This window comes from Vipera ursinii (assembly GCF_947247035.1).
Source record: "Vipera ursinii genome assembly, chromosome: 3".
NCBI lineage: Eukaryota > Metazoa > Chordata > Lepidosauria > Squamata > Viperidae > Vipera > Vipera ursinii.
Window position 1 is genome coordinate 12,589,604 of NC_139516.1, and position 23,197 is coordinate 12,612,800.

The 23,197-nt window shown below is 39.3% G+C and overlaps 3 protein-coding genes across 3 annotated transcripts in view; 1 reads left to right on the forward strand and 2 right to left on the reverse strand.

The window, feature by feature from the left end:
• Window positions 1-1,525, forward strand: part of SYCP2 (synaptonemal complex protein 2) — a gene marked incomplete at both ends in the record, with an annotated part of 52,457 nt that extends 50,932 nt beyond the window's left edge. The window contains 2 exons of the mRNA XM_083358122.1: window positions 1,284-1,340; window positions 1,454-1,525. Coding sequence (XP_083214248.1) covers window positions 1,284-1,340; window positions 1,454-1,525 — 129 coding nt within the window. The remainder of the gene's footprint in view (window positions 1-1,283; window positions 1,341-1,453) is intronic.
• The window catches only part of TUBB1 (tubulin beta 1 class VI), a 917,325-nt gene that overhangs the window by 263,572 nt on the left and 630,556 nt on the right, over window positions 1-23,197 (reverse strand). The window lies entirely within an intron of this gene.
• Window positions 10,565-23,197, reverse strand: part of PHACTR3 (phosphatase and actin regulator 3) — a 152,124-nt gene continuing 139,491 nt past the window's right edge. Inside the window, exons 9-12 of the mRNA XM_083360895.1 lie at window positions 19,551-19,612; window positions 14,709-14,849; window positions 11,895-11,971; window positions 10,565-10,633 (exon numbers count right to left, since the gene is read on the reverse strand). Coding sequence (XP_083217021.1) covers window positions 10,618-10,633; window positions 11,895-11,971; window positions 14,709-14,849; window positions 19,551-19,612 — 296 coding nt within the window. The 3' untranslated portion in view covers window positions 10,565-10,617. The remainder of the gene's footprint in view (window positions 10,634-11,894; window positions 11,972-14,708; window positions 14,850-19,550; window positions 19,613-23,197) is intronic.

Genomic DNA, 23,197 nt, shown 5'->3' on the forward strand with positions numbered 1-23,197 from the left:
TATACAAAAAAAAATGTGAATTGAAATAGCTACTGCCCCAAAAAAGTTAATACGGTCTGAATTTTCTACTCCTTGTAATAATTATTAGTGTTTATGTTGCAAACCTAGAACGAATGTTAAACTTTCCTTATGAAACAATCAGTCAATACACCTTTCTTTCTTTCTTTCTTTCTTTCTTTCTTTCTTTCTTTCTTTCTTTCTTTCTTTCTTTCTTTCTTTCTTTCTTTCTCTTTCTTCCTTTGTTTCTTTCTTTCTCTTTCTTTCTTTCTTTCTTTCTTTCTTTCTTTCTTTCTTTCTTTCTTTCTCTTTCTTCCTTTGTTTCTTTCTTTCTCTTTCTTTCTTTCTTTCTTTCTCTTTCCTTCCTTCCTTCCTTCTTTCCTTCCTTCCTTCCTTCCTTCCTTCCTTCCTTCCTTCCTTCCTTCCTTCCTTCCTTCCTTCCTTCCTTCCTTCCTTCCTTCCTTCCTTCCTTCCCTGTGTCCTGAAATATTCTGGAGCATAAAATCTGAAACCTTTCCTGTTTTCCTGCCTCATAACTTTAGAACCAGTGGCACCCACCTCTTCCTGTTTTCAACCTGTGCTTAATTATAGTGTTTAGGGCAGTCCCACAGGTAGAATATGATTCAGCAAGCATACTGTTGGCATCTGTGAGCATAATTTTCCAATCTTAATGTGTGCTGACTGCTGTTTCTCTGTGCATTTACCATAATTTGAATCAGCTTTGCCTATCAGTAAATAGTTCTGCCATGATCTTTTGGGGTCTCTGAATCATTCCCAATACAAAATTGTGGCCTCAGAGGAATTTGTCTGGGTGTATGATTTATATGCCTATTATTATTCTCAGTTTTTCCCCCCAATCTGTAGACAAGATAATCAGTAGTTTAGTCTTATAAGCAAAGTCAGAACAATTATTGAGAACATCAGGATTGCTTACAAACTTGGAGGCAGTTTTATTTATTTTTTTGTTTATCACATTTCTGAACCACCCATCTCCCTCAAAGGTTTCTGTTTGAAGTTTTGAAACATAGAAAATGTGAATTTCGGAACTCGAAAAGCAAATGATAGAAGACGGATAACTCTGAATGAACCTTTAAAAGAAGTGCTTACGACTCTTGAAATACTGTTACAGACTAGTGATAAGTTGCAGCCTAGAAGCCATGTTATACCAACACAGAATTCTGAAATGACTATGTGTTGGAAGCGTTGTAAAGCCATTTATTTGCCCTTACTATCAGTTATAGATTCAAGTTTGCTTCAAAATAAATAATTTTTTGTATGCATTTCAGGTACATTTATTGAAAGAAGATATTAAGGAGATTCAAGATAAATTTCTTAAGGAAATGGTAAATATTATCTTTTTATCATACATTCAATTCTGTATTTATTATATAACTTTAAACAAAGTTTTGGGGAAATTATTTTAAAAAATAAATTATGCTTATTTTTTTACTCACAGCATGAAGAAGAATTGCTTAATGTTCGCAAAGGGTTGCAATCCCTCTTTATGGCAGAAGGTAGAAAATTGTAACATAATTTAGAGTGTAAATGCAAAAAAAATGAAAGACTGTATATATTTATACTGCATTTTAATGTGACCGACCAGTAAATTTACCTCTGAGACATTATTGGTTAGACATAATTATAAAGAGCAAACAATTTTCATGAAAATTATTTCAATTGTTATTGTAACTCATTCAGCTTAATGTTATTTTTTTAAATGCCATTATAAAAACAACATTCTTAATATGAGACATTCTTAATATGCAATGGCCAGCTAACTACAAGTGACATTCATAGAAGTTAGTCATAAATAACTTTAGATGACTTGGATCTAATTTACAAAAGGCAATCTAAAATCTAATTCTGAATATTCTGAGAAACTCAGTTTTCTGACTAGTAACTTATAAAGTAAACTATTTTTTGCCATTATGTTTGGGACATAATGTGAGACCAATGTCCATTAAATCCTTCAGATGTAATGTTCCTCTTTATCCTAATATCCAGCCACACCATATCTCCTTTTGTAGTTTCTAAGGTTGGGCTTTTAAAATCTCAGAAATAACTAATAGGAAGCGTATAATTTGATCTGTTCTGTGTTCTCAGGACTACTGTCCTTGAGGGATATCTGGATAAAACTTATCATATAATGAATACATTTGTTATTTGTTGACCTATTGATTTTATTGAATTTCTTTAACAGTGAGTAAATCTAAATTCAATATGCTGGTTCATCAGGTACATTGGATATTTTCATAATATTACCATTAAAATGGCAATATACTAGGTATAAAATAATTAGAAATCTTTAGAGATTTAAAAATAAATTTAAAAGTTTTATGAAGGTTTTTTCAAAGTTCTCTGTCATAATAGGTTCAACTGAAATTGCTGGTCTAAAATTGTAACTCTATCCTTCAGCTGTATTGTAAGTGTATTTTTAAAATTATAGAAAATTGTACCTTAGAAGATTAAAGTATTTTTTAACAAAAGATTAATAAAGAAAAATTGGTAGTAATTTTTCCTCTATCATTCAAGGAAGTTATGTAAAGAAATCTATATTTGGGGATACATTTAATTTAATGGACTACTCTGAGTACGTAGTGGAATGATAGCTTAAATGCTTCCTTCGAATGTAATACTAATGTAATTTTGCAGTGATAAATTTTCTACATATTATATTTTCATGGAAAGTCAAATTTTCATGGTTATGAGTTCATTGAAGCATATGTTCTACTTTTTCCACTTTTTAAAAAAAAACCTACTAAATCAGGTTTCAGGAAAAGACAATATCTAACAGGAATGTTAAAGTGAATGATTTGTCTTACAATATAATTCCCATTGGAATGGCATACTAACAGAGGAACAAAAGTCTAATAGATTTTTCCTTGGATAAACATTGAAAATATAGGCAATTTTTAAGCCTATAGGCAAAATAGGGTGGTGAAATAATGACCCTAATTATTACTTTTCTTTTATAAATACAGCTTATTATACCCTCCAGATATTGCTGAATTATATTTATATAATTATTATTTAAGGATTTCTACCCACACAAGCCATACCTGGTGTGAAGTATGGCGTTTTCAGGCTGGGGCATAGTGTGGAAATGGCACTGATTACTCTTTGTGATGGCCTGTCTGGATAGCGAAGGGGCAACCATCCTGTTCCTCTTCATTTCTTTTCAATACTTTGATCATGATATCTTCCTGAGCTGACTGCAAGTCGGTGAGTGCGGGGACTGGGTGGGGGAAACAAGATCGGACAACACCCTAGCAAGGTTGAATGGCTGCGTGTGTTTGAACTGCACCGTTCTGGAGATCCTCCACTGCCCTGTTCAAGCCTGGTGCATAATGTGGGGGGTCCTCCTTGTCTCGCAGTTCCCGCTTGAACAGCTGGTAGAAGCCGTGATCAGAAGAACCTTCATACAAGTTCATGTTGTATACCAGTTGGACCTTTTCCTTCATACAGTCATTTATGTATTGGTCATCTCCTGGATGAAATAGTGAAATGTATTCTATATGAGGATCTCTTAAAAAAATTGCTTGGAAGTTATAGCTCATAAAAAATCAGCAGGATGAGCAGTGATTAGTAGAGTACCCCTTACCAACATAACACCCATATGCTGTGCAATGCATTAATTACAGTGGCCTTCCAGGGGGAAATTCAAGCTGCTGCTTGTCACCTTTAAGCCCTACATTGCAGAGGCCCTACCCATAAGGATTGTCTCTGCCTGATTCTGCCTGTCCTCTGAGATGTATCAGAGTTGGCTTGTCCCTGGTCCCATCAATCAATGTCATCTAGCAGGACCCAGGAGGTGAGTTTTCTCTGTTGTAGCTCCTGCCCCCTTTTAACAGCACCCCTCTGAAAATTTGCATGTTGCTCACCTGAACAAGCTTTGGAGGAGAATTAAAAACATAGCTATTCCCCAGGCAGGCCTTGTGTTGGAGTAACTGAAGGGCCTTTTGTCTATTTCCTATCTCTGTGGGTGGAGGAGATGGTTGTTTCCTTTGATGACACTGTCTTCTGGGTTTTATTTCTGATTTTACTTTTTTGTAGCCCCTCAGAGTTATCTGAACCATGAGATGGACAGCAAATAAATGTCATTCATTCATTCATAAATAAATAAATGTAAGTAAGTAAGTTAGGGATAAAATATGAAAAATAAATAAGCAAGTAAACCTTTTTACGATATCAAGTTCCCCTCACTGATTTACCAAAACAAAATTACCATATTAGGATTTTTTTTTCAGGTAGCAGCCTCCTCAGGCTTGAATCCTTGAATCAAGCTAGGCCTCTCAGATTTTTGCTGATTCTGTATTCTCACTGTTGCCCTCTATGGAATGGCCATTATTAACAGGGAAATTTATTCAATATTCTCTGGCTGTCCATTTTTCATCCTGTCAGATTATGGTTTTCTGGATCACGTTCTCATACTCCATCAAATGTACTGTGCATTGGGTCTAACTTGCAATTATGTTCCACTGAAATCAATGTGAAAAGTGAGTTGAAGCCATTTCTGCTTTATTGATTCCAAGTGCAACTAAGTTTGAACCCAACTCTATTTATGTAGTTAGAAATAACGGGGTTTTTTTTTCTTTTTTGGGGGGGATTTCCATTCTTGTACACCCAAATGTTAATACAGAAGAATCCTGCAGCTTGATAACCTGTTTGCAAACTAGAGAAGTCTGCCACCATTTAGAAGATATTTATATTTTGCTGTGAGGGGTCCTTGGTGCTCTCTGAGGCTGGTTGTTTTCTTGCAGAGGTTTATTACCCAAATTAGGCAACACTGAGTACAAATATTCTCCTTGATTGGTAATTTGCATGCTAAATCAAGTGGCCCCATAATTACTGCATTAACAATTGAAATTGGCACAGGTGTTAAATCTGCCTCTCTGCTGTTGTGGTTTTACTTTCCCAAATCTAGAAGTTCCCTGTAGAATTGTTTCTATGTAATTTATAATCTAATAGGGATGAGAACTTCAATAAGATTGATCAAAAGATTAACTTGAGATTCAGAGGATAAATCAAGAGAACCATTTTTTTTTCTGACAACGTAATTGGATGGACAAGATTGAGAGCTAAGGTTTTATGAATTTAATGGCAGCAATGAGAACTAAGGTATTGTGAATTTCCAAATGAAGGAACTAAAATATTAAATATTTCCTTTTTTTTCAACATTGAGCACTATTTTTATTGAAAAATATTTTTAAAGGGAGATGCTCATTCAGCTCAAAATTCTTTAATTGTTTTATACCCTAATGGCTAACCTGCAAGTAGACTTTCTGTGATTTCATCCAATAGAGCTGAGTTAGATGGAATTTACTTTGAAAAGTGCTTCTCTTTCTGCAATAATTTTTATTCCCACTAGGTGGTCCTCCTGAATTTTGATTTAAACCAACTCACTCTATTAGAAAGAACTTCAAGGGATAGAGGGTGAGATTGAAGGTATTTTCTTTTCTTATTTAAGGGACTAATATGAAAATCTGTTGTGCCCATCGCTTAGTCTTACAACAATCTATACGTGGAAATGTACACATCTGCTTTGTAGAACTGCTGATACAGTTCTACCAAGGAATTATATACCTCTATAACGCTGAGCTTGTCGATCAGAAGGTCGACTGTTTGGCGGGTTGAATCCCGAGTGTCGCGTAACAGAGTGAGCGCCTGTTACTCGTCCCAGCTTCTGCCAACCTAGCAGTTCGAAAGCACGTAAAAATGCAAGTAGAAAAATAGGGACCACTACGGTGGGAAGGTAGCAGCATTCCGTGCGCCTTTGGCGTCTAGTCATGCCGGCCACATGACCACGGAGACGTCCTCGGACAAGCGCTGGCTCTTCGGCTTTGAAACAGAGATGAGCACCGGCCCCTAGAGTCGGAAACGACTAGCACGCATGTGCGGGGGAACCTTTACCTTTACCTTTTATAACTGTCTGGTTTGGCGTAGCAAGCAAACAGGACAGACACAGACAACGGATAGTTAGGGCTGCAGGAAAAAAACAATTGCAACCAGCCTGCCTTCCATTGAGGACCTGTATATTACACAAGCTGGAAAGAGGGCTGTGAAAATGTCTACAGACCTCACACATCCTGGACATAATCTGTTTCAAGTTCTTCCCTCAAGATGACCCTGCAGGGCATTGCATACCAAAACAACTAGATAAAAGGACAGTTTTTTTCTCCCATACCCTCACTCTGTATTAATTCCCACAACACTGCCTATGCCCTGGATTGTCAAAACACCTAGTGGGGCTATATTACTGTTGTCGTTCTCATCTTTCCTATTACCTGTTTCCTTAGCTTCTTATAACTGTTACTTTGTTGTTTGTATCTATGATTTATGTTGACTCTATTATGATTTATGTTGATTGCTTATTTAGAATCCCATGACTATCACTGTTGTATCTTATGATTTATGACGATGGTATTTTATGATTATGATCATGATTTATCACTTGTTGCTTGTATGTACACGGAGAGCTTATGGGCTGCAGACAAATTCCAACCACACTTGGCCAGTAAAGGATTCCAATCTAATCCACCAAAATCCTCACTTCCAGCTTCTGAGGCTTTTATACATAGAGTTCATGTGTGCATCCTGACACAGGAGGTGGGAAACTAATAGAATAATAGAATTGGAAGAGACCTTGGAGGTCTTTTATTCCCAATTGCTGCTTAAGCAGGACACCCTATACAATTTCAGACAAATGGCTCTCAATCTCTTATAAACCTCCAGTGATGGAGCACTTGCAACTTCTCAAGGCAAGCTGTTCCACTAATCAGTTGCTCTCATTGTCAAGAAATTTCTCCTTAGTTCTGTAAAGGTAAAGGTTCCCCCGCACATGCGTGCTAGTTGTTTCCGACTCTATGGGCCGGTGCTCATCTCCGTTTCAAAGCCGAAGGACGTATTGTCCGAGGACGTCTCCATGGTCATGTGGCCGGCATGACTAGACGCCAAAGGCGCACGGAACGCTGTTACCTTCCCACTGTAGTGGTCCCTATTTTTCTACTTGCATTTTTATGTGCTTTCGAACTGCTAGGTTGGCAGAAGCTGGGACGAGTAACAGGCGCTCACTCTGTTACGCGGCACTCAGGATTCAACCCGCCAAACTGCCGACCTTCTGATCGACAAGCTCAGCATCCTAACCCACTGAGCCACCGCATCCCTTAGTTCTAGGTTGCTCTAAATCCAGGTCTTTACATCTTTCTGATAAAGGCGATTGATGCGGTCAAAGCAGATTGGAACTTGGAAAATAGCTACACAGAGATCCCCTCCGTGGAGTAATGTGTGCCATAAATATATTATTTATGTATTTTGTGGGGTTAGATCGCTCCAATCAGCAGTTAAGGCAATCTTTCCAATTCCTCATAGTGGAATAAGAAACCAAAGCATTAAATCCAAGTCAGGTCATCCTAGAGCAACTTTCATAAGTGGGGAATTTTCTGTTGCATAGGCTTAACTTCCAGTATTATCAGTAATAGCGTGTTGTAAAACTCTGGAGGGTGAAATCAGCCCCTTGGGAGGGTACTCAGATTTAGAAATACTGCTGTTTGTGTGGCCATATATTACTAGGTGACCAAATCCTGGGCAAAATTCAGAAAACAATAAAGCCTAATCTCCAATCAAGCATGGGAAAAAAACCTGAGAATTTTTGAAAGTTAAATGCATTCATGTGAATTGGGCAGAACAAATTTTATAGAAAGCATAGTTTGGGGAGGAGCAGTTAAGCCACATTATGAATTTTTTTAATTACCTACCTGTAACTTATTTCAGGAGAGACTATGTCAAGCTGCAGAGTGAGAATGATGAAGAATGGTTTGTGAAAAGAGGAGAAGGAGGTAGTTAAGGGGAACAGGTAAAATGGTGGCACTTTTTCTGAATGCATGTAAGAGTTATGATGGATCTAGATGGACCTATCAGTTCCTTGTTAGACATGAACCAGCATTATGAAAGAGGTGCTAAAAGAGACCAGTTTTGTATGCTGTCTAGAGGCCACTGGAGTTGGGCAGTCTGTAAACTTAAATATATTAATAATTTAAAAAAAACTTTCTATGCTGCTCTGCTCAAACTCTTTTTAGAGGCCTGTGTTTAGTTCTGGAAGTTTATAGGATAACTACTGAGATGATGATGTGTCTCAAATTTAAGTTGCATGAGAAATGGTTGAGAGATCTCTGCCTGCTTCACCTATAGAAGAGATGACAGAAGACTCAGCAACATTTTGGGGCGCAAAGGGGATTATAATGAGCTGGGACAAAAAGCTGAGGACTTTTCTTATCCAGGTATCATCTCATATCTCTGTTCACTGAATGAAATGACCAGTGATTGTGCAGTTGCAAATTATTCTGATTGGAGAGCCGACTTGTCAAACACTGGTTCCACTGGATCCAAAGTTTTCCTCCCTTCCCTCCTTAAATAGGGGTGGATCTTCCCACTCTGTTTGCTTTCTTCAGCTTTCTTGAAACCGAAAATTAGAATAGAACAGGCATATGAAAACATGTTCCAGATTGTACCTCATACTCCCAACCTCTTAGCTTGAGTCTTGCTGTGCTGATGCACATGTCTCTTTATAATATTTATCTACTTTATGAAGAATTTCTGAATAATTGTATATAGTCTGGAGACACTGTGGCTTTGTATTGAGCTAACAGCTTATTATGATTTGGTCAACTCTGATTTCAGTTTCAGTAAACAGTAATCTATAGGGATCTTTTCTGCACAAAATTTCTCCCAATTAAAATGAATTATGAAAAAGGAAAGCAAACTGCTCAATATGTACAGTATGCAACTGCAGCCCAGGATTTTAAGAGTAATAGACCTTTGAAACACTTCAGCATAATCATCCTCCCAGTCTTAGGAGTAGGGATTACTCACGCATATAAACTGCAACATATTTATGAATAACATCTTGCATAATGCAAAAACAGGATATTTTTAAGCATGCATAAACCAGACTGAGTACATATATTAATAATTTACTCAGAAGTGCAAAGGAGAGAGACAGTGTTTGTCCTGTCGGGAATTTCATTGTGGGGTATGATTTTACTGTGTTTTATTCTTTTCCCTGACATCATTTTTAGTGCCTTAACTCAGATTTGCACTACTTGTGATCAATCAAATGCTGTCACATAACACCGTTTGTGATTGATTAATGGCTGGTTGACTGATTACGTTCCTTCACGTTCTCAACTCTTAGCAATCACATAGACCAATTTTTCCTATGATGATCTGTCCCTAACCTGGTCTTTTAGTTCTTCCAACAGTGAAATGTTTATGAGATTAGTAATTTCTAGCTGGTTCCTGAATATGCCTTGTGAATTATGTCTGCCTGAATGATTTAATGATTGCATAGGTCTGCATTTTCCATACCATGGTTTTATTCTTTGTATTTTGTCTGCAATGTGGAGGACTTGTAATTCTTACGGAAAAAAAATAGGTATGTCTTGTACACTCAATTTGCAACATTACATATTTTTGTCTATTGATTTTACTCTTGCGAGACTTCATCCAAAAGTATTGGTGGGAAGTGATCTGAGATCATTGGGTGTACAACTGCATTCACCAGATACTGAAGCAGTTGTGGTTGTTCACATCAGGATTCAGATGAAAATATTCTTTTTAAAAAAACTCATTTACTTCCATAGCTCTTCTAATAGGAGCTCTTTCTCCATTAAGGAAGGCGGTTATCAAATTTCACATCGTACTGTGCAAACAAACAGATTGCAACCATTTCACACATACAGATATTCTGCCTTTTAATCCTGCCCTTTTAAATAATCGTAGCCTAAAATAGGTTCTCGCCCTTTAACTACCATTTTTCCAATGAACTAGTAACTAGTTACTAGTTCAACATCTCAGTTACCATGATAAAAAATCAACCCAATAACATCCATTTTTTGCAGTCCTACACTTGAATCTTCCTTCTAGAAAATGGAAGCCCTAATAATAAAACTTGTTTGAGGGAAAGAAAAAATCAAATCGTTTCCCGTGTTCCTTTAAACTCTGATGCTAAATCCCATAAAACATGGAGGTCTGCGGAATTGTTTTCTGCAGTAAGCAATCATTTAATTAACAAAAAAAATGAACAGTTCAAAAAAAAGAGGAGTGTTTTGTTAGACATTATATATATATATATAAAAAGAAAAGAAACAATATAGTAAATAACTTTATAGAACATGAACTTAAGTGTTTTGTACAAACTAATTGTGGTAAGTCCCCAATGTCTTGTCACCATGATAATACTGAATGATGGTGTGCGCCGTGTCCATTACGTCGGAGGCCTTGGAATGGTAGAGCCTGTACATGCACAACATCTCTTTTCTCAAGATATGCAGCAATTCAGTTTAAAACAAGTAGCAAAGGAATGCAGTCATTTCCTTTTGGATGAGTTCAATATTGTCAGTGAATTTTCCCACCCCTTGAGGGCTGCGGCTCCAAGGTGACGGCCCTCGATGGATAGATCTTTTTAAAGATGAGCTGCAGAGATGGAATTTGCAGTCTTTCCTAAACCTGAAACATCAGCTTCTCATAGACTGAACCTCAGAGAAAGGTCTTCACGTTTTCCCTGATGCATGTTCAGTGGTGGATATCAAAAAAAGTAGACAAATTCTTCGCAGAAGAAAATCTCTATGGCCTGTGGAATCTAGAAGTTAAAAGGGAAAAAAAACAGTGACTATGGCAATTCTTTAGAAGTTCTGTCACAAAAAACAACTTCATGTAAGAAATGGTAGCATGCAATGACCTAAGCATGAGTTAGTCAGTCAGTCAGTTAGTTATTACCTACCTACCTACCTATTGGTAGTCAAATTGAAACTTTTATTTTCCTCAAAATTTTAAAGTTAATGAGGGGGCTCAGGCGAGGCAATTGATCAGTAGGTTATATTCACAAATTGGTTGCAATCAAAAGATAGGTGTACATGCTTTAAGAGAATAATTACTGGAACTGCCTTTTGTAATTTTCACTGCTGAACTTTATCATACTACTGAATTGGTATTTCTGTGTACACCATAAGTTACCTTTTGTTTAAAAATGGTCTGTGCTCACTCAAATTGTGCTGAATATTTATTGATAATTTGATGTTTCAGGTTTGTTGTTCCTGTTCTTTTGCATAACAGCAGTGTATTTTTCATTACTTGACCAACCTGAGACTAAATGCTTAAGCTTAGAGAATTACCAAATAAACTGATGGTGAGTTTGGGATGAAAAGCAGACAGATCAGTTTCATTTCAATCACCTTGGGCACCCCAGCAACTCATGAATGAAGGGAAATAGGCATGCCCCAGCATAATGTTGCAGGATCCAACTGGGGTGGTCACCGGGACCAGAGGTTTAGTTTTCCGAGGTTTGGTCTTTCAGAGTCATGCTGGAGCCAATCTTAAGGGAATTTCTCATCAGAATGTGAGAAGGTGAAAGCTGGGAAGACTAAATCTCTGGTCCTGGTGATCAACCTAGAGTGTTCCAATCATGGAAGAATGCTGCAGTGGGGTAGAACATTCTGCAGATTTTATAGATAGAGATAGATAGATGATAGATAGAAAAAATAGGTAGATTAGATAGATAGAGATGGATGATAGATAGATAAATAGATGATAGATACAGTGGTGGGATTCAAATATGTGAACAACCGGTTCTCTGTGTGGATGCTGCTTCCGGAAGCCCATTCTGGGCCTGGGCAACAAAACAATTAGCTACTGGTTCTGCCGAACTTGTGCAAACCGGCTGAATCCCACCACTGGATAGACAGACAGACAGATAAGAGTTGAGAGAGAGAAAATAGTAGAGAATAGATGATACAGATAGGATAGATAGGTGATAGATATAGATGGATGGATGGATGGATAGACCAACAGACAGATAGACTATGATATTTAATGGATGAATATATACTATCTGGGCAACTGACCTTGTCAAATGCTTACTTGATGCATGTACCTCCATTTCATTACTTTTGTATTCATTTAACTCTTTACGAATAGCTGCCTGAAAAATTCAAACAGAAACAAGATTAATTAATCCTTTAAAACTGGCAAGAAAAGGCACAGCTTAAAATTTAACTGAAATGACATCTTATCCTTCTCAGTAAAGAATCATAAGCCTTTCCAACTGAACAGTTCCTTGAAGTCTGTTCCAAATCCCTAGCAAGTGGGTGGCAATAGAGTAACTCCATCAATGGAGGGTTCCATGAAATGGCTCTTTTATAGGTTCTGTTTTTCCACCATGCCTAACAAATCAAATTGAGGTGATTGCCATGTGTGAACAGGTAAAAGCCTAAAGTGGTTGTGTTGTAAACATAGATACAAAAACAATAAACAGAAAGCGTTGCTCTCTGTTTTATATTCCATCCCCCACATCCAAAAGTATGGGTAAGGCCCCCAGGTCTGCCCATAGTGTTATAGACTTCAGTTATGCCATCCCAATTTTTTAAACTTTCTAACAGTTTCTCAACTTGGCAGCTTGAAGATGTATGGACTTCAACTCCCAGAATTCCCCAGCCAGCACAGAGTTGAAGTCCACACATCTTCAAATTGCCAAGTTTGAGAAACATTGTATCCAACTATATTGTTCAAAAGCAAAACATCAGGGATTGACAGTGAGACTATCAAAGATGATAACTCCCTGGTTATCTAAGGCGCTTGTAAGTTGAGAGGCCATATAAATATTCTTAATAAATCGTAAAAAATAAGTGAATTGCAAGATCACACCTTACTGTGTTAAATAAAGATCAATATGCCTCTCTTTGGATCTATCTCCGGCTTGATGGCACATGGCCAAAATATGCGCATATATTCTCAATTGACCTGTTGTACTATTCTTATATGAGCAGCTTGGCTGCAGTGATTTTTCATTTCAGCACATGGAAGGAAAATCTATTTCAAAGATTCATTTCTCAGTGTAAGCAAGGTATATTGCAAAATCTTAAATGGAAATACAAACTGTCATGAAGCACCACCTACTCAGAATTACTGGAGAAATCAATAAGGCACGGGAACCATTGAAGCGCAACCACCCTAAGTGGGGATAGGCATTCACTGGTATCACAATAGGGTACCTTATTCTTTATTTCCTCTGATGAAAAAGCCTTATAATCATTTAGAAAATTATTTGTTGAAATGGGTGGCTGTAAACACTTTAGAAAGGTGCAGAGAACCACAACAAAGTTGATTGAGCCTTGGTGTAGCAGTGGGCTAATGCCTTCTTAAGTAACACCAGCTGCCTGCAGTTAGTGCAGGTTCGCATCCCACCAGGCTCAAGGTTGACTCAGCCTTCCATCCTTCCGAGGTAGGTAAAATGAGGACCCAGATTGTTGGGGGCAATTAAGCTGACTTTGTAATAATACTGCTTGGGGGGTGTATGAAAGCCCTAATAAGCAGGCATATACATAGAATGAAGGCTATTGCTAAGCACATTGATTTGTGCTTTAAATTGTAAGCCGCCCTGAGTCTTCGGAGAAGGGCGGGATATAAATGGGATTAAAATTAAAAAATTAAAAAAAATTAGGAGACTGGAGGCTAAAACATACGAAGAACCATTGCAGGAATTGGGTATGTCTAGTTTAATAAAAAGGACTAGGGCTGACATAATAGCAGTTTTCCAGTGTCTCAGGGGCTGCCACAAAGAAGAGGGGTTCAACCCAATGTCCAAAGCACCTGAAGGCAGGACAAGAAGCAACGGATGGAAACAAATCAAGAAAAGAATCAATCTAGAACTAAGAAATTTTTTGACAGAACAATTAATCAGCAGAACGACTTGCTTCCAGAAGTGGTGGGTGTGCCAACACTGGAGGATTTGAAGAAGACCATTGGACAACTATTAGTCTGAAAGGGTTCAGGGTTTCCTGCCTGAGCAGGGGGCTGGACTAGAAGACCTCCAAGGTCCCTTCCAACTCTGACATTCTGTTATTCTGTTAATACCGGTCTGACTAGAACAAGCAACCCATATTGGATGTGTTCAAGTAGAGGCCATACAAGCATCCCTTGGTGATGTTTTAATTAAGATGTATGTTCTGAGCAGGGAGGTCAGACCCAAGGGCCTAAATAGCTTCTTACTCTACGTTTCTGTGGCTTTGGTTTAATGTACAGGTAGTTCTCGACTTACAACCACTCACTTAGTGACTGTTTGAGGTTACAATGACCCATAAGGTACTTATGATCTGGTTCTGAAATTACAACAACATGCGCGCACACACACACACACACACACACACACACACACTGCGGTCACATGACTGCATTTTGGGTGTTTTGGGTGTTTGGCAACTGGCCCACATTTGCAGGCATTTACAGATGACCATGATTTAAGTTTTTGCCAAAAACAAAAATGCCATGCGTTTCTCTTTTCAACAAAAATGCCCCATAGCAAACAACGGTTCCGCTTAATGCCTGCAGTGTTCATTTAATGACCATGGTGATCGGATTAATGACTGCCACAAAAAAGTCGTAAAATTGGGTCAATCATATAATAGAAATAGCACTTAGCCTTATATATCGCTTCACAGTGCTTTACAACCCTCTAAGTGGTTTACAGAGTCAACATAGTGCCTCCAACAATCTGGGTCCTTGGAAGGGTGACCTGCTTTATGAGCGTCACGATTTATGACTGTAAAGGGCAGGATCCATTATAATCGTAAGCCAAGGACTACTCTTATAACTGGCATCAAGATAAGGGTTGAACATTAGGCCTTTGGCAGGCATATGTCACAGAAGAAACACCACAATACCTTGTCTGCTGCTGAAAGCCTGGTCCATGGCTTGTCTGCTCGTCGGTCGTAATCCTGTGCTTTTGCCACTTCCACATAATCACTGAATCGGATGAGGATTTTTCTGTCTCTTAATTCATCAACCGTAGGTCGTTGATTAAGCTGTGAAAGGAAAAATTCGTGAAATGTAAGAGCTGCTAAAAAAAAAAGGACTAGGATGGAGAATATTAATGGAAACGTCTAAATTTCCTTTGCTGACATTTTTGGGACACAATTAGGAATGTAAGGGGTATATAAGTTTAATAAAATAAATAAAAAAAATAAAAAAACAGCATGCAACAGGTATTCCTATTTGATACACTTATTCATTCATGACCAAAGTTTAGAGTATGACACTCCTTGGGCTACTTTAGAATTTTTCTGTTGTAATAGCAGTAACACTTAGACTTCTATACCACTTCACAGTGCTTTACAGCACTCTGTAAGCAGTTTACAGAGTCAGCTTATTGCCCGCAACAATCAGGGTCCTCATTTTACTGACCTCAGAAGGATGGCAGGCTGAGTCAACCTTGAGCTGGTGAGAACTGAACTGCTGGCTATGGGCAGAGTTGTAAACTGGATACCTCCTAAGAAACTTTTTTTTTCCTTTTTAATGCTGTGTGTAGTACTTTAAAAACTAGTTTGCTTCTGACACGCCCTTCTTTATATATTACATTAGGTACATAATTTCTTGATTTAGATCTGAGTTCCCAGCAGAGCATACCACTAGGAAGGCACACCTGAAAAATATATTTCGAAACACAATCTATTAAAACTATGAAGATGAAAAACCTATGATCAAAGCTGAACTTATGTCAGGTTGACCGTTAAATGCAGTGGGTATAGGAGGATATGTGATGTCATTTTTACAGATCCGTGCATAATCGTTCCTGCGCTTAACGTGCATTCCAGCATGTTCTTGGCTCTAGATGGCAAAACATCCCGTGAAACTCTGCAGTAGAAAGCCTCTGGACACCTGTCAGAGCTAGACATGCCAAAATTTGTTTACAGCCATCTTCAATGTTCTTACAATCTTTCCCCTTTCTGCTGCCAGCTTGCTCACTCAGCTCCTGGCAGCAGGGAGAGAAAACGGGTGCTTGGCGCTGAGACCAGGCACGTCTTTGAAAGGATCCTTCACTTCCATGAAGCTTTGTTCAAAAACTCCCTTGAGGTTGGTCTGCAGATCAAGAAGTAAGTTTAAGTGTAAGCACGAAGCAAGCCCGTTGCTCCACATTACCCTGCGTTGCAAACCATCTCAGTCTTTTCTGAGGTAACACTGCAATAAAAGGGAGAACTTGGTCTAGTGCAGGGGTAGGCCGCCTTGGCTCTTTTATGACTCGTGGACTTCAACTCCCAGAATTCCTGAGCCACCATGGCTCAGCTTGGAAACCTCTCCCTTTCCCCTCAGCATGGCTGGCTCAGGAATTCTGGGAGTTGAAGTCCACGAGTCATAAAAGAGCCAAGGTTGTCTACCCCTGGTCTAGTGGTTAAGGCATCGGGCTAGAAAGATGGCTGGGTGACTTTGGGCTACTCATTCTCATTCAGGCCAATCCACTTCACAAAGGTTGCTGCTGTCGGGGAAAATAGGAGAAGGAAGGAGCATTGTGTGTGTTCACTGCCTTGAGTTATTTGGAGAAATAATAAAGGCTAAATTTGTTTGTTTGTTTATTTCAAGGTAATGAAACTGAGTTGCATTCCCTTCATCGTGCACTTCTATTTGTCAGTGCAAACATAAGTTGGAATCCGTAGTCCTCAACTTACAACAGTTCGCTTAGTGACCATTCAAAATTAGAATGGCACTGAAAGAGTGACATATGACTGTTTTTCACACTTATGATCATTGCAGCATCCCCATGGTCATCTGACTGAAATTCAGACGTTTGGCAACTGACTCATATTTATGACGGTTGCAGTGTCCTGGGGCAGGGGTGTCAAATGGCCGGCCCATGGACCGGTTGCATCATGCGGAGGCCGCGCCCACCCCAGCTCCGGCAATGTGAAAAACATCGCGATATGTTGCGACACATCACGTGATGTGGCGAGTTTCACACCTGGGTCCTGGGGTGATGTGATCCCCTTCTGCAACCTTCTGACAAGCAAAGTCAGTGGGGAAGAAAGATTCGCTTAACAACCATGTTACTAACTTAACAACTGCAGCGAGAAAGGTTGCTGTGGCAAGAAAGGTTGTAAAATGAGGCAAAATTCACTTAAATGTTTCAATTAGCAACAGAAAGTTTAGGCTCAATTGTGGTCGTAAGTCAAGGACCGCCTACACTGTCCACTCTCTTACTAAAGGACTACAGGTAATCCTCAACTTATGACCATAATTGAGCTTGCAATTATGTTGTTGTCAGTTGGGACAATTGTTAAGAAGATCATCACTTGACTGCCCCAATTTCACAACATAACTTGCAGTGATTTTAAGCAAACACCATGGTCATTAAGCAAATAACATGGTTGATAAGCGAACCCTTTTGTTCCCCATGGGTGTTTTTTTTGCTGGAAACCACAAATCAACATCGATTTCTGGCAAAAATGTCATAAATCATGACTATGGAATGTTGCAAACAGCCACAAATGCAGGCTGGCTGCTTAGTGCTCAAAACATAGTTACATAGGAAGTTTGAATCCAATTAAGTACCTTTTCAGGGTCCATAAAAACATAGAATCATAGGACTGGAAGGGACCTTGGAGATCTTCTAGTCCAACCCCCTTCCCTAAATGGTTGCTAAGCAACCAGTGGTAAGTTGAGAACCACCTCCATTCAAATATTCTCTCTTTTAAGGAATAGAGCGTGCAGCTAATGGGTTGCTAGGCACTTCCTGATAAACAGCAGATTTGTTGGCTGCAGTAATTTCCTATAATCTAAAAGATAATCATTGGGAAATTCACTGAGAACAAGACCAGCTCAAGAATGGATGCCCAAGAGCAAAGAAACACACAATGTACATTTGTTGCCAGGTGACATAATAGTACTACTTTCCCACTGATTCAGTCACTCAACATCTGGCAGTGTTTGAAAATCCTACATGAGGAACTTGGATGAAATGGCAGAAAATTTCACTCTCATCTACTTTCTATTCATAGAAAGTACATTGAGGGAGAAACTTGTAGGAGCTTTTGCAATGTATTTTTAATACCAGACTATATTTAGCACTTCCACAAAAGATCTGTGCATTCTCTTGGGGAATGAATGAGCGAATGCATCCCTTTCTGAGAATTGTCCTTAGGCAGCACTTCTTGTTACTGGCATAGAGAAATGTAATGTGGCTGATTATCAGGAAGCTTTGGCTCAGCATTAATTCCAATTGCTTGCATTAGGATCCTGTCTCTTGTAAATAAATACCCCCATCCCATTTTTAACTCTGTGTATTGAGTTTTTGGTGGGAGGAGTCCCGCAGACCTAGAGAGATATCCACACTGAGGAAAAAGATTGCAAAATCCTTGCCTTCCATTCACTTTGTGTGCAATATGCTTAGGTGTGATGCAGTAGGAATCTCCCTCAATTATAAAATTGTGATGCATTCAGCACATCTTCTAGCTGAATCTAAAATCCAAGCTAATCAGACGTAATCCCCTTTACTGTTTCATAGAATTGCAGAACTTACAGATTGATGAGACAACCTTATAGGTCATCTAGTCCAGTTCCCTTCTTAGAGTTAGTCATTCACCAAATTTGTTCCTGACAGATAACCATCCAACCCTTTTTGAAAACTTAAGGAAGGAGAGATGGAATCAACCATAGCTCTAGATAAACCATGATTTTGCTTAGAATTCTTACAATCAGGAAGTTCCTCTTGAACATGAATCTTATTTTCTTTTATTTCAACCCACTGATTCTTGTCTTGCACTTAAGTTTCCCCAGACAACAGGAAAAGTCCCTCTTGTATAGCCTTTTACATGCATCTTAGTCATCTAATTTGCAAAGCTAAACACACCTAATTATTCATAAGGTTTGGTTTCCAGTGTCCTTAGAATTATCACCGCCCTGAGTCCTTCAGGAGAAGGGCGGTATAAAAATCTAATAAATATATAAATATATATATAAATATAGTAGCTCTCCTCTGAACTAACTCCATATTCTATTTAATGCCCCAACTGGACACAATATTCCAGGCGTTATGTAGGGGCAGAGTAGAGAGAACTGTGTCATTATTACCTCCTGTGATTTGAATGCAATGTGTCTGTTAATATAGACCAAAACTGTATTGGCTTTTTTAGCTGCTGCATCACACTGCTTTCTCATATTTAGATGGTGACCCAGTAAATGGCCAAGAACCTTCTCATACACTCTGTTGCCTAGCAAAGTCTCCTCTAGCTATGTGTTTCATTTTGCTTATTAAGAAAAGAATAATACACTTGTCATAGTAGAACCTCACACTTTTAGTTTGGCGCAATTACCAAGGCTGTCAAGAAAAGTTTGAAGCATGAATTTGTCCTCTGAGATGTTAGCCAGCGCACACACTCCTTGTTAAGCTACATGCAAATGGTAAATTGTTGTCCAGCAAAGGGTATGATTTAATTATGCTTATTCTTGGACTGTATCCAAAAGACTGCATAAGCTTGTAAGCCGCCCTGAGTCTTTGGAGAGGGGCGGGATATAAATGGAATTAAAATAAAATAAATAAAATAAATAATTCTCTCAAAGGTGTTATCAGAGGTGAGAAAAAGTTGCAGGACCTGCCCCAAAGCATCTTCTCACTGCTAGTCAGGTTTCAGTAGCTCAGACAGCATGAATGAGAAAATCAGTTTGGGAGCATCATCATCACAGTAACTATATGTTAAATATTTGGTCGAGACAGAGAAGATGTAGAGGGATCTTACCTTTCTCGTCAGCCTCTGCTTGATCTCTCTCCTTTCCTCTTGTTCTGTTTGATCATTCCTTTCTGCAGAAAATATGAAGAGAGAGATGACTTTCCTCATCAAGACCAACTTTGCCGCCCCGTCTTTCTCACCACCAGCTCTTTTTACACAGCTCAGCTGGTTTGGTACTCTGCCAGAAGCATTGCACACTCCTTAGCATGAGGGTTACACGGATGCCAATGTCAGATCTCCTCGCTGGTGACCAATTAAACCGGACTTCAACAAATGTGGATCAGCCAACCCTGTTCCTTCATCAGGACAATGAGGAGTGTTTTCAGAGGGAAAATCGATAGACTTTTAGAAGTCTAAATGATCGTTTTGTGATGCCACATCTCTCTCTGAGTCATCCGTGCTGCCCTTACAAGCTGGAACATTGTAGAGAAGCTGCTTCAGGGAACACACGTTCCTTGTACACTTACTCGGTTAGACTCCTGTAATTTTGTTGATTAATTTATAACAATAGCCAGCAATCAACACCCACGCATTCCTTTGCCTTCTAATATTCTGATGATGCCAATCTTATTATAGATTCTGCCTACATTTGGCAGAGAGGGCGGGGGAAGAAGGGATTCCTTGTCTATAAAAGAAATCGTTTCTTAAAGAGATAGTCTCTGTAAATCCCTTCCCTTTCATACACCGAAACTATTAGTATTCGAGCTTCATCATTTTCACACAGTGGAGCTAAAAATAAGCACGGCTGCAGCTGCTGTTACACTGTGTGAAATATATCCTTAATTTTCAGATGTGAGTTAATGGATTTTCTATATCAAGGGCTGCCTATTGCTAAATTAAGCTATGCACATGTGACCTGAAAAAAAGCAGGTTTTAAAAACCATTTTAGCAGAAGGGAGGGAGGGAGGGAGGGAGGGAGGGAGGGAGGAAGGAAAGAAAGAAAGAAGAAAGAAAGAGAGAGAGAGAGAGAGAGAAGGAAGGAAGGAAGGAAGGAAGGAAAGAAAGAAAGAAAGAAAGAAAGAAAGAAAGAAAGAAAGAAAGAAAGAAAGAAAGAAAGAGAAAGAAAGCAATAGACTGTGGAACAAATTTGCATTGCATGTTGTCACAGTAGCCCCACTAGAGGGCATTTTCTGCATTAAATCAAAAGCACAATTTCTGCATCCATCAATTGGTTAACTAGCATTAAAAATGGTGCTTGAAGGGGGGGGGAAAGGGAAGGTATTTTTAGAGTCCAAATCTCTATATTTGCTCCCTCCCAAACTCTCAGAACAGAGGCAGCCACATGGTGCTATTTATGGAAGGAAGGATAGTAGCTGTTTTCAGAGACACCGTAACTGGAGAGAGACTGAAATCTTTGCAGACTTGACAATGAGCAGCCGAAGCTCAGTCTTGAATATGAATTAGAGGCTTCAGAAAAGATGTGGTTTCTGTTTAGGTAGCCTCAGATATATTTTTGAAAAGCAGGAACACATGCCACCGGTGATTATAAAATGGTAGCAACATATCTGCAGGGCATCACGTTACCTACGAATTGCATTTGAGAAAGAAATAATAGGACCGGGCAGTCCTTCAGGTTTTATTTCCAAACGACATTTCAGAATGAACGTGTGAATGCTTGTAGCACTGATCTGCAGCTTTTCACAGCTGCCTCCTGTGTTTTCCAAGATCATGTGGCAGCTGCAAAGGGCAAGAAACACAGTCCTAGGAAAAGATGTAGCTGCTTTAAAGAGTTGTAGATCCTACACTTTTGCTTTGGCATTCACTAAAGCAGCTTTCTGGGTTTTAATGGGTATTTCTTTTTCTTTGTTAGATGTCTATTATGCACTTTATTCAAGAGCTTTTGGCAATGAAATAGCTTTTTTTTTTGAGAAAAGCCTTATAGGTTTTGCTGAGGACCCATGGTTCCTCAGGGAGCTTCCATGGCTGAGGGTGGATTTCAACGAGGATTTCCCAGTTGCTCTTGATTGCAATAGCTGCACAGCCCTAATAATTAATTTCTAATTTAGCCAGAATGTTTGCTTACGAACAGGAGGAGCAGGGAGTGGGGAATAGCATAGGAATGGAAATCGCTACCTCAGCTATTATGGAAAATCTGTCAAGGAAGCAGTCTTAATTTTGCATAATAGGAAAATTCATGAGCCTCCTGAAATAACATTGACTACTAATCACAGATGTATTTCAGCTGGTTGTATACACCCCTTTTAGGACTTTAAAGGTCCAGGATCTGGGGACGCGCACACACACACACACATACACACACAAAGTGGGTGTTGCCCAAAGTCCTCCTCTACTGTAGGAAACTAATCTTTCATGCAATGGAATAGATTATTAAAGACAGCCTAAATCAAATCTAACCTATTAGAAGGAGGAGCACGGCAGTCTAAATGAAATCTAATCTACACTAATCTCATTGGCATCCTGGACCCATCCATTCCATCCTGTATTGGATGCACGCCTCCAGTAAAGGGACACAAAGAGGCTTCCTGCCCATTCGAAAGAAAATTTGATCACCTCTTTTTCACACTCAGTTTTATACATTACTGGTATCTGTGGAGATTCCTAGTCCTCCAGGTCATAGTTGTCTCAAAGGTGCTTTTTTCAAAAAAAGCAACTGGGCTGTTTTTGAGGAGCAGGAGGAGGAGGAGGAGGAGGAGGAAGAGGAAGAGGAAGAGGGAGGGAAGGGGAGGAGAAGGAGAAGAAGAAGGAGGAGGAGGAGGAGGAGGAAGAGGGAGGGAGGAGGAAGGGGGAGGGGGGAGGGGGGAGGGGGGAGGAGAAAGAAGAAGAAGAAGGAGGAGGAGGAGGAGGAGGAAGAGGGAGGGAGGAGGAAGGGGGGAGGGGGGAGGAGAAGGAGAAGGAGAAGAAGGAGGAGGAGGAGGAGGAGGAGGAGGAAGAGGGAGGGAGGAGGAAGGGGGGAGGGGGGAGAGGGGAGGAGGAGGAGAAGGAGAAGAAGAAGGAGAAGAAGAAGGAGGAGGAGGAGGAGGAGGAGGAGGAGGAGGAGGAGGAAGAGGAAGAGAGGGGGGAGGAAGGGGGGAGGAGGAGGAGGAGAAGAAGAAGAAGAAGAAGAAGAAGAAGAAGAAGAAGAAGAAGAAGAAGAAGAAGAAGAAGAAGAAGAAGAAGAAGAAGAAGAAGAAGAAGAAGAAGAAGTTCTTTCACTTCTCATCCAAGTAGCTTCATTGGTTCTGGCAGGATAGTAGGAGCAATGGAAATCCTTCCATCCATCTAATCTTAATCTAATCCTTCCATTGCCCCCACTTTCTACCAGAACCAATGAAGCTTCTTGGATGAGAAATGAAACTACTTCTTCTTCCCCTTCTCCTCTTCCTCCTCCTCCCTCCCTCCCTTTCCTCCTCCTCTTCCTCCAGGAAAAAAAGTCCAGTTTCCTTTTGGAAAAACACTTTTGAGACATAACATTACTGGTGTTTCCATGAATTAACATCCATTTGGTTTCAGCTGCATGTAAATAATAGGCTTTTTTTTGTAGTACTTTTGATCAGATATCTTAAAGGTGTTTCAGGGCTTGCAGGAATCAGAGGTAGCATCTGTCTAGCTTTCTTAAAATGCTTGTGTCTTTTCCAAGGATTGCAAAGACACAGGTGCTTTTAGGTATCATATATATGCTCCTGTGTGCTTCAAAGCACCTTAAATGAATCAAATCT